Source organism: Etheostoma cragini, chromosome 19, assembly GCF_013103735.1.
Source record: "Etheostoma cragini isolate CJK2018 chromosome 19, CSU_Ecrag_1.0, whole genome shotgun sequence".
Lineage (NCBI taxonomy): Eukaryota > Metazoa > Chordata > Actinopteri > Perciformes > Percidae > Etheostoma > Etheostoma cragini.
Window position 1 is genome coordinate 2,860,542 of NC_048425.1, and position 12,264 is coordinate 2,872,805.

At 39.1% G+C, this 12,264-nt stretch overlaps 1 protein-coding gene across 1 annotated transcript; it reads right to left on the minus strand.

Moving 5' to 3' along the window:
• Positions 1-212: 212 nt before the first annotated feature.
• On the minus strand, positions 213-6,067 carry cnpy3 (canopy FGF signaling regulator 3). The gene is made up of 6 exons (XM_034857217.1): positions 5,794-6,067; positions 3,871-3,997; positions 2,318-2,414; positions 1,473-1,595; positions 802-919; positions 213-668 (listed from the first exon to the last, which is right to left on the minus strand). Exons 1-6 carry the CDS (start codon positions 5,894-5,896, stop codon positions 391-393), a joined length of 846 nt encoding a protein of 281 aa, XP_034713108.1. The 5' UTR covers positions 5,897-6,067; the 3' UTR covers positions 213-390.
• Between the last annotated feature and the right edge of the window lie 6,197 nt (positions 6,068-12,264).

Sequence of the window (12,264 nt, forward strand, 5' to 3'; positions counted from 1 at the left end):
TTGAGAGGGTATTGTCATCATAAATGATTGAAATGATTGCTAAATGGGGGGCCTGCACAATCCATCAACATGAACTAAAATTTCAAAAGAACCAAGCCCGATAATCACAAAAGTAAACCTTAAAAGCTCTATAGTTTGGACAATTGGTTATAGATGGTTATTTTGATAATACGGCGGATTTCTCACACGCCAAAAAACAACAACATGTTTCCGTCAGAAACTGTAATAAAAAGTTTAAAACTGCGTAACAGTACAAGATCTCATTAAGCAAAATCAGCGACTTGGACCTCAGTTTGACAAAGACGTTTCGAGCAGCTGCAGACTGCTGCTCCTAAGCGTTTAGTTTTGAATAGGAGAGCTGATCCAGATCCAGACACCAGGACCCAGGGCTCACAGCTCCGTCTTCTGGCCAGACAGAGGCATCTGGGGCTGGATCTCCTCGTCCGATGACACCCCTCCACCCGTCTTCTCCACTGGAGCTTTGCTCTTTTTCTTCTTCTTCGCTTTCTTCTCCTTCTTCTTCTTTTTGGTCGCCTTTTCTTCCTCCGAGCTGCCGTCTCCTCCCTCTCCTTTCTTCCCTCCCTTCTTCTTTTTCTTCTTTTTCTTGTCCTCCGCAATGGCTGCCGTGTCTCCCTTCTTCTTTGCAGTCCAGTTCTCGGTCAGACAGGCTGGACAGGAGAAAATAAGTGGTGGAAGAAATAGAGAAATAATAACATAAGAAAAAACAAAAGAAAAAAGGGCAAAGAGAGGGGAAAAAAACCTCTGTGTGTGTTTGTGTGTGTGTGTGTGTGTGTGTGTTACCTTGGTCTTGTCCTTTCAGAACGTATTTCTCACACAAAAGCTTGGTCAGGTCTTCGTCCTGGCTCCCTTTGTACCAGTCCTCAATCACGTCCTCATACTCCTCTATCATCACGTCACACTGACACACACAAGTTCGTACAAGTTGTGAAATTAATATTATACATAAGCAGTTTCCAACGTTTTGTCAATTTTCTGTGATTCTGTGCGGAATTCACACCGTAAAAAAACACGTCTTTTATTCTCAGTTGTTCAAAAATGAAGGTATCAACTGTACATAAGAGCGACACATGACACATTCATGAACACATGAAACTGTCATGACACAGTTATGACACATGAACCCTAACTTGTCATGACAAAACTGAATGAACTAAAAGAAGTGTTATGTCATAAACATTTAAACAATGTTAATGACACATTCACAACATTCTTACATTTATGTATCTACCTTCATGTAAAATGTAACCAAACTTTTTTTTTTTTATCAAATATACAAAAAACACCACATAAAGATAGTTTTTTTAGGTTCCACTGTTGACAACTGTATAAAATATAATTGCCCAGTTTTTCTTTGTGTTCTGAAGAACACAAAAAAAAAACTTTTAATTTTCAAAAACTAAACATTAGCAGATTTTCAGTCAATTCGTTAAATTCAGTGAATGTGAATGCACCTGTTTCTTAAGGTCGGCCACTTCTGCTGAAGTCTCGTTCCACAGCTCGTAGGGAATATCCATCACCACGTTCACACCTTTATTCACCAAACCATGAAGCGTGGAAAAGGTCTCGGACATGCCCTGCAGACAGATAAGACTAACTTAATTGTTCCACCGTGTGAATATTTTCTCTTGGGCCAACCCCCATGCTGCTGCCAGACACACACACATACATACATACATACACACACACACACACATAGATAGATGTTACTGAACAAACAACACAACAATGTTCCTGAAACACTAATCCCTTTGTAAAAAAAATATATAGTAAAACTAAAGCAATCCTCCCAGTCCACCTTCACCTAGACACTCAACGTAATAAAGTAGATTAACAGACTATATGTGGTTTGCCAAAATTTAATGTATGTCTTTTTAGATCATGTTTATAAAAACAAAACTCTTTTTTCCTTTAGGCAATTTTTGTGTTTTTTGTTGTTGTCCATCATCCCATCCTCTTTCAGTCACTCTGGTTTCAGATTTGTACGTGTTTGGTAACTTTTAAATAAAAAAAAAAAAAAATCACGTAATAATCGATGATTAACTTATCAGAATCAAGCATTGAATCGCGCTTAGAATCAATTCCCCTCCCTAACCACGGTATATATGATATAACAACATACATATGTACGGTACTATTGGACATGGTGGTTTTTCAGGTGTCATGTTTTCTCGAGATCACCTTCTGAATCACACACACACACACACACACAGAGACACACACAGAGACACACACACAGAGACACACACACAGACACAGACACACAGACACACAGACACACACACACACACACACACACCTTGGCAAAGCGGTTACTTCCACTTCTCTCCTTGTGTAGATTGTACTCCAACAGCCTCTGACACACATTTTCTACAACCTCGATGAATCTGAGGTCTCTGTGGAGAGAGAAAGAGACAGAGTGAGAGAGTGAGCAACCGAGAGAGTGAGAGAGAGACTGAAATTTAAAAATGTTCAGACCTTTACTGACACCATGTGTGGAGACTTTGTGTTTAGTCTGAGATCGGCGTCACAATAGCTTTTCTCATTCATTCATATCAGAGTTAGGTTTCTATTTGACTGTTGCTTTTATTTCTAGAGCAGTGTCTGGTATACTTTGAGTTTAACTGTTTAATGATGACCAGTTTCTGTCTGCATGTCCTCGGGCTGAAGCAGCTGCTAGTTTCAGAAGGTATTTCTAGAGAAAGTGTCTTGGTTGAATGATTAGCGCAGCGAGAGCCAGAACACGTATGTGGTAGTCTCAGAGAGGAAACCCGACTACAGTATAAACATCGGATTTCTCTCCACCCCTGTAAAACTCTGGATCTTGTATGTCAAGAGAGCACCTTTCGATTCCATATCATATAGCCTAAGAGTGTCACCAAATACTGATTTGATTTAGATTCCTCTATTCCCCCTCTGTTCTGTTCATTCACTGCATTTTGTTAATTGATGAAAATAAACTATTAACACTTTAAGCATTTTTTTTCATACCTGCCTAACACTTTTGCACAGTACTGTGTGTATATGTATATGTACATACATACATACATAAATATATTAAATGTATGTATATGTATATATAAATACACAATGTAATAAAACAGGTACACATCCTATGAAGTAAACAACGCCTTGTTATGGTCATAAATACATTATTTTTCTAACTGTATCCCCTTTTGTCGTTTTTTTGTTGCTGTGAACGTGTTTAGGGTCGCGTACCAACAACTGGCAGTTGAACCAATCATTCAAAATATTTAGTATCAACAATAATCCCTTAATTCTCTAAAAAAAAAAAAGAAAAAAAAATCAACAATTACCAGTCATACACTTTAAGACCTTAGCTAATGTTAGCAATTAATTACGGTTAGACAATTTTTTTTTTTGACAATTGGACAATTTTGAAATACTTGTTACAGACCTAACAAGTCCTGAATTTGAGTTCAAGTCTGTTCTGGTGCAAAGACACTTATCACACACACACACACACACACCACCAACACCAGCTCTACTGCTTCCTCAGTCTATAATAAGGAACTGAACCGGACCAAGTTCCTGTCCCCTGCTGCCCGAGTGTGTGTGTGTGGGTGTGTGTGTGTGTGTGTGTGTGTGTGTGTGTGTGTGTGTGTGTGTGTGTCAAAGATAATCCTCTCATCCACCAACAGCAGGGTTGGAGGTTTTCCACTGCGAAACAAAGCTAAAGTATCCATTATTATTATGATTTACAAAATCATGCTGACAATTATTAGGCTTGAATAGCTTAGTATTCTATGCAAAAAGGGGAACTTTGTTCTGCTTTGTAGACTGCAACACCTCATGTAGAATCACCACATTTAACACCACACACACACTTACGACTTGACATATTTGACTGGCGGCGCCCCCTTGCCGTCTATGAAGTTGTAGTTTGTGTCGATGACTTCCTTGGTCTTCCCCGTCTCATGGAACGCCGACTTCATCTCAATGCTGACAAACTTACAGACTGGAGAAGGAGATGGAGGGAGGGGGGGGGGGAGAGAGAGAGAGAAAGAGAGACGGCTGGCCAATTAATCACATTTTATTTTCTATTACTATTTTGGCTTACGATCATGAAAACTAGAAAAGATTACTCTGTTTCACAGTGATGCTCTTGTTTTAATAAATAAATTCGGTTCAGCCCCTGTTAACTGAATAGAATTGGTTGACTACATATACTTTACCATAAATGTCGAATTAAATCTTATTTTTCAATTTTTGTATGTTATTTATTTAAAAAAATACATTTACAGTACATATATACACACACAAACAAACACACACACATTTACTTTATATGCTTTTAAACCTTTTTTTGTCACGTTTAAAAATGCATGATTTTTTTAAAGTTAATGAGTAATCACGTTAAATAATCTACTACAGAAGTCGTCAACATGGGGTCCTCAGAGTCACTGCAGGGGGGCTTCCAAATGATTCATTTTTGAACGTTTATTGAAAGATTAAAGCTTTAACATGATTCCAACATGTTATTAGCTATTAGAAATTCCTGCTTACTGGCCCATAGGTGGGGTTAGTCACTAAGGAAGCCCAGATACGGGTCACCCCAAAGAATAGACCGTTCCACATCATCACACGGGGGTCGTAGTAGTACCTCAGTCTGTAGAGAGTAGGGCTGGGAACCGGAGGGTCGCTGGTTCAGGTCCCCAGACAGACCAAAGTATGGTGGTGGACTGGTGCAAATAGGTGCCAGTTCACCTCTAGGCCCTGCCAAGGTGCTCTTGAGCAATGCACCAAACCCCCAACTGCTTGTGGCGCCTTTCCATGGGCAACCCCCCCCCCACACACACACACACTCTGATATCTCTTTATTTAGTGCATGTGTAGGTACTGAGCATGTGAGTGTAATTCTGCCCTGTGTGTAATAAATAAAATTGTAATTTCCCTTTGAAGGATTAATAAAGCATACATTATTGTTATTATTATTATTATTATGATGATTTATAAAAACATGCCGACAATTATTAGGCTTGAATAGCTTAATACAAAAGTATTTTATACAAAAAAGGGAATGTATAAAGGCTTTAGGTAAAATGTATTGTAGAAACTGTTTAATATACAACCTAATTTTACACAATATACGTAGTAGGGGGTCCCTGCTCTGTCTCTGAATGTTGAAGACCCCTGATCTAATGTATTGACAAAAAGAACTGGAATACCTGATGGAGGAGCCTGAAGAAGAGCTGCATCAATGTGCAGGACAACAAAAATAGTTTTTTTTAATTAAAAAAAAAAATTTGAAAAAAAAAAATTAAAATTTGTTTAAAAATTAAAGAACATAAACCTATTTCTGGCACAACCTCTAAATAAAATCCTCGTTTAACCTGAAGATGAGAATAATATGAACACTTTAAAAGAGGTCTTAAGATGTTTTTCTTTGCTCAAAATCATGGCATGTTACATTTTACCATTCGGTCTTATTAACTATTTAGAGGAATTATACTGAGATTTATTGCCAGAGTATGTTTTCACTTGCATGCATTTAGCCTTGGTGTGTTATGTGCATACATTAAACATATGGAAATAGGAGAAACAGAGCAAAGTACCCCGTTTGGATCTACTAATATTATTATGGACATGGATGATTTAACTGAGTGTAAACAGGGATTCTAGGGATATTATTGTCAATGTGAGCCGGTAGACAGTGAAACCACAGTGGCACTTCTCCATCCTCCCTCTGCTGAGGCCACCCTGGAGGTCCTCGGACCCTGTTTTGAGAACCAGACGAAGCTAACAGTCAGTTACCTTCACACTTGTTAGCAAGATGAACCCAGTCGTCATCCCCTCCAGTCTTATCTGCTCCGACCGACAGAAACACCGAGAGAAACAAGCACGCCGCCAAAAGCATCTCGTGGGCTCCGTCTGACACTTTATCTACTCAGAAAAGTGGGCTTGTACTTAAAATGAAGCTGAAAAGACCGTCATATTTCAGTTTCTACATCATATTCTGGTCCATCACAGCAGCTCGCCGCAGCTGCAACAAAATCAAGAAGTGATCACTTCCGCTTTGCGCGCAACACGACCCTCAATCCGGGCCAATCAGAGAGGTAGAAGTGGCAGCAGCAGGACCAATGAGAAGCAGAGGAGGGCCAGAGAGAAGGATAGACCTACATTAAGAGGTATCACTCTGCGCCTATTTCATGACACAACAATAACAGGAGGTGAATCTATCGCCTACTTGAGTATTTCCCTTTTATGCTAATTGTACATCTCGGCGGTAAATATTATACTTTTTAATCTACTACAAACCATTTATAACCCGATGTGTGTTGATGCTGAATGTTTGTGATAAACTGAAAGATGTCTTAAGCTCTTTAAAATGCCGGGAAAAGATGTAGATTAAACTAGCCAACAGTATACTGTGTAAATGGCACCTTTGCAGAGTTACTTACTTTATTTATTCATACATCAGCGCCAGCACACATGAATTAATATCATTAGATTCAGCCAAAAGGATGGTTTTCATTTAAAGTCCCAGACAGTCAGTCTCCCATTGCTAAACCTTCTTCATCATTGCACATTTCTATTTTCTAATGAGTGGCTCCTCCTGTTTCTACATTATCTTTGGCTTCAGTGCTATTAGTTGTTTTGCAGTTTTCAGTTTCATCCAACAGAGGGGGCCATGCACATGCCTAAAGCGCAGTAAGTTATCATTGCTATGCAACATGAAATAGAAATCAAACCCTGTGTGTGTGTGTGTGTGTGTGTGTGTGTGTGTGTGTGTGTGTGTCTGTGTGCGTGTGTGTGTGTCTGTGTGTGTGTGTGTGTGTGTGTGTGTGTGTGTGTGTGCTGCTCATCCAGCATTATAGTTATCAGAGTACTGATATGTCGAGGTTGGGGTTGCTGGACATGATTAGCTATAAGCCTTCAACCAGCTGCTCGCCACATGCCAATAGGCGTGTGTTAGTGTGACTTTTAAGTGCAACAAAACAGATAGGAGGAAAAAATAATACAAGAATTGTTACATTCAACAATGAAAATAATCATTAGTTAATAATGAGCCACCTACAGCGCACACTGGACACTTCAATGAGACTATTCCGCCATTCCATCCATAAAAATAGCATCTCAAACATTACATAAATAGCAATTAAAAAACAAAAACAGATCAAGTGTCCAGTCAACAGTTTAATCTCTTTTTCAAGTGGTATTTGCGGCAGTCTAGCCTATGTTAGACTGCAGGTAACCATAGCAACAATGCTACTTTGACAGTTAATTCAGTCGTGTTGAAACCTAAAATATATATATTTTTTTAAGCTGGTGATTTCTGGTTTGTTTTGGTTTATAAACACAATTTAATGACTTTATCTAGAACCTGGTCCTGAATGATCTCTCATTAAAACAAGATTTTACACACGGCCCTAAACGATTACAATTCTGATGTTGTAATCAGACTGGGCCTTCACCTCTATTGTTATTATATTATCCAACAATGTCTCTGGGATCTATTGGCCAATTTGCCCATCAGCCAATGATCATTTTCCTGTTTTTTCTTCTAAGGCAGGATCTTTGATTGTCTGCTGCTTAACAATTTTTAAACCTATTTTATATAATTTTCGTTATCAAGTAAAGCATCTGCAGTCTTGCATTGCTGGTGGTGTCTTTCCTGATTGATTTTGCTTTAGGTGTATTTACACTCCACTACATCAATGCTTAAATATTCCAACATATCACTTCAAAGTGTTAAGTAAAAGTTTCAGTTTTTGCAGTTTCTTGAAAACAACGGAGGACCCCAGTATGTTCCCTGAGGAACTCCTTCACACACATGTCATAAAGTCTCTCCTCACTCCTCAACTCTTCATCAGAAACAGGTTTATTCAAGTTCCCATTTGAAGAATTAAGCTCTGTATTTTGTGTCTATTGTTGTTGTACAATAAACACAGTAAGAGAAAAGCAAGTACTGCAAAAGTCGAGAAGTAAAAATATTTAATCGAAATTTACGATAAAAAAATATATGTTTAAAAATGTGAAGAGCAGTGTTTAAAATGAATGTACAATGTGCAAAAGATTGACAAAAAAATTCTCAAATTACCACGGTATAAATGTGCAATATGCAAAAAAGATTAACCTGTGGAGGGGGAACGTTGTGTGTGTTGTGTGTGTGTGCATCCTATGTGTTTGAGTGCATTTATGTGTGCATATAAGAGCATAAAGTGATGTGTTCCACAGTAAGATAAGAGTGTTTCTCACTAGTTCAATAATAGTCCAGTTTTTCTGAGAGGTGCTTCAGTTTACTGCTGCCTGCCAAAAGGACAGCCAGCTTATCATTACACACACACACACACACACACACACACACACACACACACACACACACACACACACACACACACACACACACACACACACAGATCACTCTGTGTCTCATAGCAGAACTTGACACTGAGTTGGTGGAGGGGAGGTTGATGTAGAGAGAGAAAGAGAGATGAAAGCTGGTTTTTATTCAGCAGTGCAGCCCACACATTGGGCAAGCAAGGGCTTTGTTAAAAAAACTCTCATCTCTCTCTCCCTTGCTCTCCTATTCAGCTGTTCCTTGAATAAAACAATAATGCATTCAGATTATGTAGCAGGTTGTTGAAAAAGATCACTCGCTCAACACATAAGGTACAAAACGAGGCATCTTTTTACAGTTAAAACCAATACGCATGGACACAAACGGAAACAGTGACACTAACCTGTTCACTAAAAGCATCCCACACCACAGAGAGGACAGAGGGAACCGAGGTTAGAGCCTTTGTATTTAAACAACATGTTTTAATTAAAACATGCATTGGCAATCTGAATGCTCCTCTTTTTTTATACAATATCAGTAAAATGTAAGACCTGGCTAAGGTGCTGCAGCTCAGCCTGGTAGCCAATTTCGTCCAGTGATTGCTCGCGGTATTTCAACTGAAAATCCCCCTGCGGCCCAAAATTATTTTCCCCGTAGGCCACCACTGTAAAAGAGACCTTGGTACTGTTATCAGTCAATTAATAACTCTTTCTATTATGAATTATGACATTTTTGTAAAACTTTCCTCAGGCCAAGAAAAGTGATTTAAAAACCTGTCGGTGAAGTTAAATCGAAAGCTAGAAACTCTATTTGGCATACGCACCATGTGATCGATTCTGATTGGACAGAATAGGTGCCATCTTTGGATCTGGTATCCATATTCTTATTAAACATCCATGCTTCAATCTCACACAGAAGCAAACAAAGCAGGCCTCTTTTTATAAGTCAATAACGATAGTTTTTGGTGGCTTGAAAGAAGATTGTCTATATATTCTGACTTTATAATGTGCCCAGCTGACTCATTTTTTAACCCTAATCAAAGGAGTCTTAAATGTGCACATGGTGGCTCCATGCATGATGTTGTGCTAAAACACTGTGGCTTTATTGTCTAACAACCCGGTCTCAGGCCAGTTCTTGAAATTATCACGTTATTTTGATTTGTTAATTCGATTTTCTTGTTTGCATGTCACATTAATAAACATTACTGAAGATTAAAAAAAATCATATAAATCAATAAAAATCTATTCCACATCACAGTACACGTACACATCCGCTATCCTACGAGTCATCTGAGGAAATCCACTGCACCTGACGTGATTACCAAGGACTCTGACTACGTGTGGCATTAGAAAACACGTTTTCTCAGTTTTATGGCGAGCAGGTTTCTTACAACTCGCTGCTCTCGCTCTGTCAGAGGAGACAGTCAGGCAGAGTGAGTGCTCGTCTCAAAATGTGACTAAAAATAGCCCGAGCTGCAGAGCTGGAGCAGACAAAGCAAGTGTTCCTGTTAAATGTCACTTTTTAAGCAATTTTAATGTGTAGCTTCTCTTTATAGACTTTATAGACTAGCAACAAGGGTTCATTTTAATAACACATGTCAACATATCGCTCATTTACTAGAGTACGACAGATCAGAAGAGACATCAAATAAAGAGTCGGACCACAGCTCAGTTTTCTAAGGATGCCTTTATTAAAGAGTCAACAACGTGCGCTAGCTGTCCAGTTCTAGAAAAATAACACAGTCATAAATTCATCCATGTAGAAATCCAAAAAAACAAACAAGAAAACAAGGACAGGTTTTTATTTTTAAAGCTCAAAATCCCTTTAGAATAGGTGAGAGGGGGAACCTGAATGATGGCGTATATATGTTCTCTGTGTTTGTCAGTGGGTGTGATGAGTAGCTGCCCCACCATATTTGGGCCTTTTTTTTTAAAGGTACAATAAGTCAGAGTTTTACTCTTCAGCAACAAAATGACCACAACATATGAGCTGGGATTGGATTATTAATCGATACAAAGAACTGAAAAATTACTCCACTAGCTCTTCTGGCTTCTTCCATTTTGTTTTGAGATTTATATTTTAGAGGTTGCAGATCCGTTTTTGATCCTTTAATGTTACAAGTGCTGTTTGGTGTTTCACAGTGTTTTATTTCCGCTTCCACAGCTGGTTGGAATTCGGCGAATTTCTCATTCAGAGAAAAACAAGCCAACCAATAAAATAAGATAATTATCAGTGTTTGTCTTGAAGCGAAAGGTTTGAATGCGGATAATTGGCTCCAAATATTAGTTTTTTCGTTTAGTTTCGGAATTTGAGGGTTAGTGCCACTGTGATACAGTTAAACAACTGTTTTTTTTACTTCACAGACTCTATTGGATGGTGTCTAATTTTGATTGTCACATCTTACCCCCCCACAAGAAAACATTTAGTGTCCTTATGCAACATTGTTTCTGTTTTATAAATACAAATATTCAGTAGTGTTCACGTGTTGTAGCTGCATTTGAATGGACAGCACATTTGTGTTGTGCATGTTTGTGTGTGTGTGTGTGTGTGTGTGTGTGTGTGTGTGTAACCGTGCAGGTGGTCCGTTCTAATGTATTCATCTTCACACACCTGAGATCCATAATGCTCCACACGATTGTTGTCCTCAGTTGCCTTGGAGGCAGCGTGAAGCCACAAAGGACTGTTAGCGCTCTGTGTGTGTGTGATTCACATTACACAGATCACACAGAGTTATGAAAGTGTACTGGAGGCTGCAGCCGCCTCGAGCAACATACAGTCAAACCTGCAGCTGGTCAGTAGTGGTTACATGTCTGTCTGTCTGTGTGTGTGTGTGTGTGTGTGTGTGTGTATATATGTGTGTGTCTGTCTGTGTGTGTGTGTGTGTTTATATTTTCATCTGTCCATCTTTAGAAGATACATAATCTTCAACGATGCTCCATTTGGTTCTCTATTGCATAGTTCCTCTTTCTACGCACACACAGTGCACAGATTTTATTGTAATAACTACATATCAATAAAAGAAAATAGAATTGAGTGATAGATTCTGGCTGGATCAATAATCTCTGTGTCACACACACACACACACTCTGCAGCGGGTTAAAAACACTCACAGGAGGATCACACTGGCGTAATCCATATTGATCAGAGGGCTTGATTATCAGTCCCATGTGTGCGATAGGTGTGCGATAGGTGTGTGTGTGTGTGTGTGTGTGTGTGTGTGTTAGCCCTGGAGACAGTTATCCTTTTAATCGACCAAGGGTTGGGGTTAGTTAGGGTCAGTTCCTTTTCTCGGTTTCAAAATAAATCTTGCTCCGGCTCAACAACAGAAAAGACACTGTTGTCTACATGTGTTTGATGGAGGTGCTCCTCTCAGCCCGCCGTTATCTCGACAGATGATGAGGTAAGATGATTTCTGAACCCTCTTGCACGGTTCATGCGTGGCATTGCGTGCCCCTCATTATGGGGAGGTGACATGCAGTCTGGTTGCCGTGGTAACTAAACAAATTCCGCCCCCCCCATCCTGTTCTCTGGTTTATCTGTCAGTTGCAGTCTTCATGTGTGTTGTTGAGATGACGTGGATATTAGTAGGGCTCGACTAAAGAAATTCTTAGTCGACTAACACTCGTTTGATTTTGACTTATCGATAACTTGATTTCATCGACAGATCTGTGCGTTGTTGAGATCTGATTGGACAGATAGTCTAGCTAGCTGTCTGGATTTACCCTGCAGAGATCTGAGGAGCAGGTAACCAGAGTCCTCAGAAATCCACCATTAGCATTTTAGAATGCCAAAACAAAGAAAGAGGAAGGAAATTAGAAGCATTCCTGAATTAGAGCCGGATTGCGTTCTGACCTAAAATGAACCAATCTCTAATAATAATAATAATCATAAATAAATAGTAAATGTTATTTGTAGAGCACTTCTCATTGACAAATCCATCCCAA

Excerpts from the sequence above, each read along its gene's own strand:
- cnpy3 (XM_034857217.1), bottom strand. The coding sequence starts at position 5,896 with ATGCTTTTGGCGGCGTGCTTGTTTCTCTCGGTGTTTCTGTCGGTCGGA. Across the intron at positions 3,998-5,793 it reads TCTTGCTAACAAGTGTGAAG|TCTGTAAGTTTGTCAGCATT; the intron begins GTAACTGACTGT and ends CTCCTTCTCCAG. Across the intron at positions 920-1,472 it reads TGGCCGACCTTAAGAAACAG|TGTGACGTGATGATAGAGGA; the intron begins GTGCATTCACAT and ends TGTGTGTGTCAG.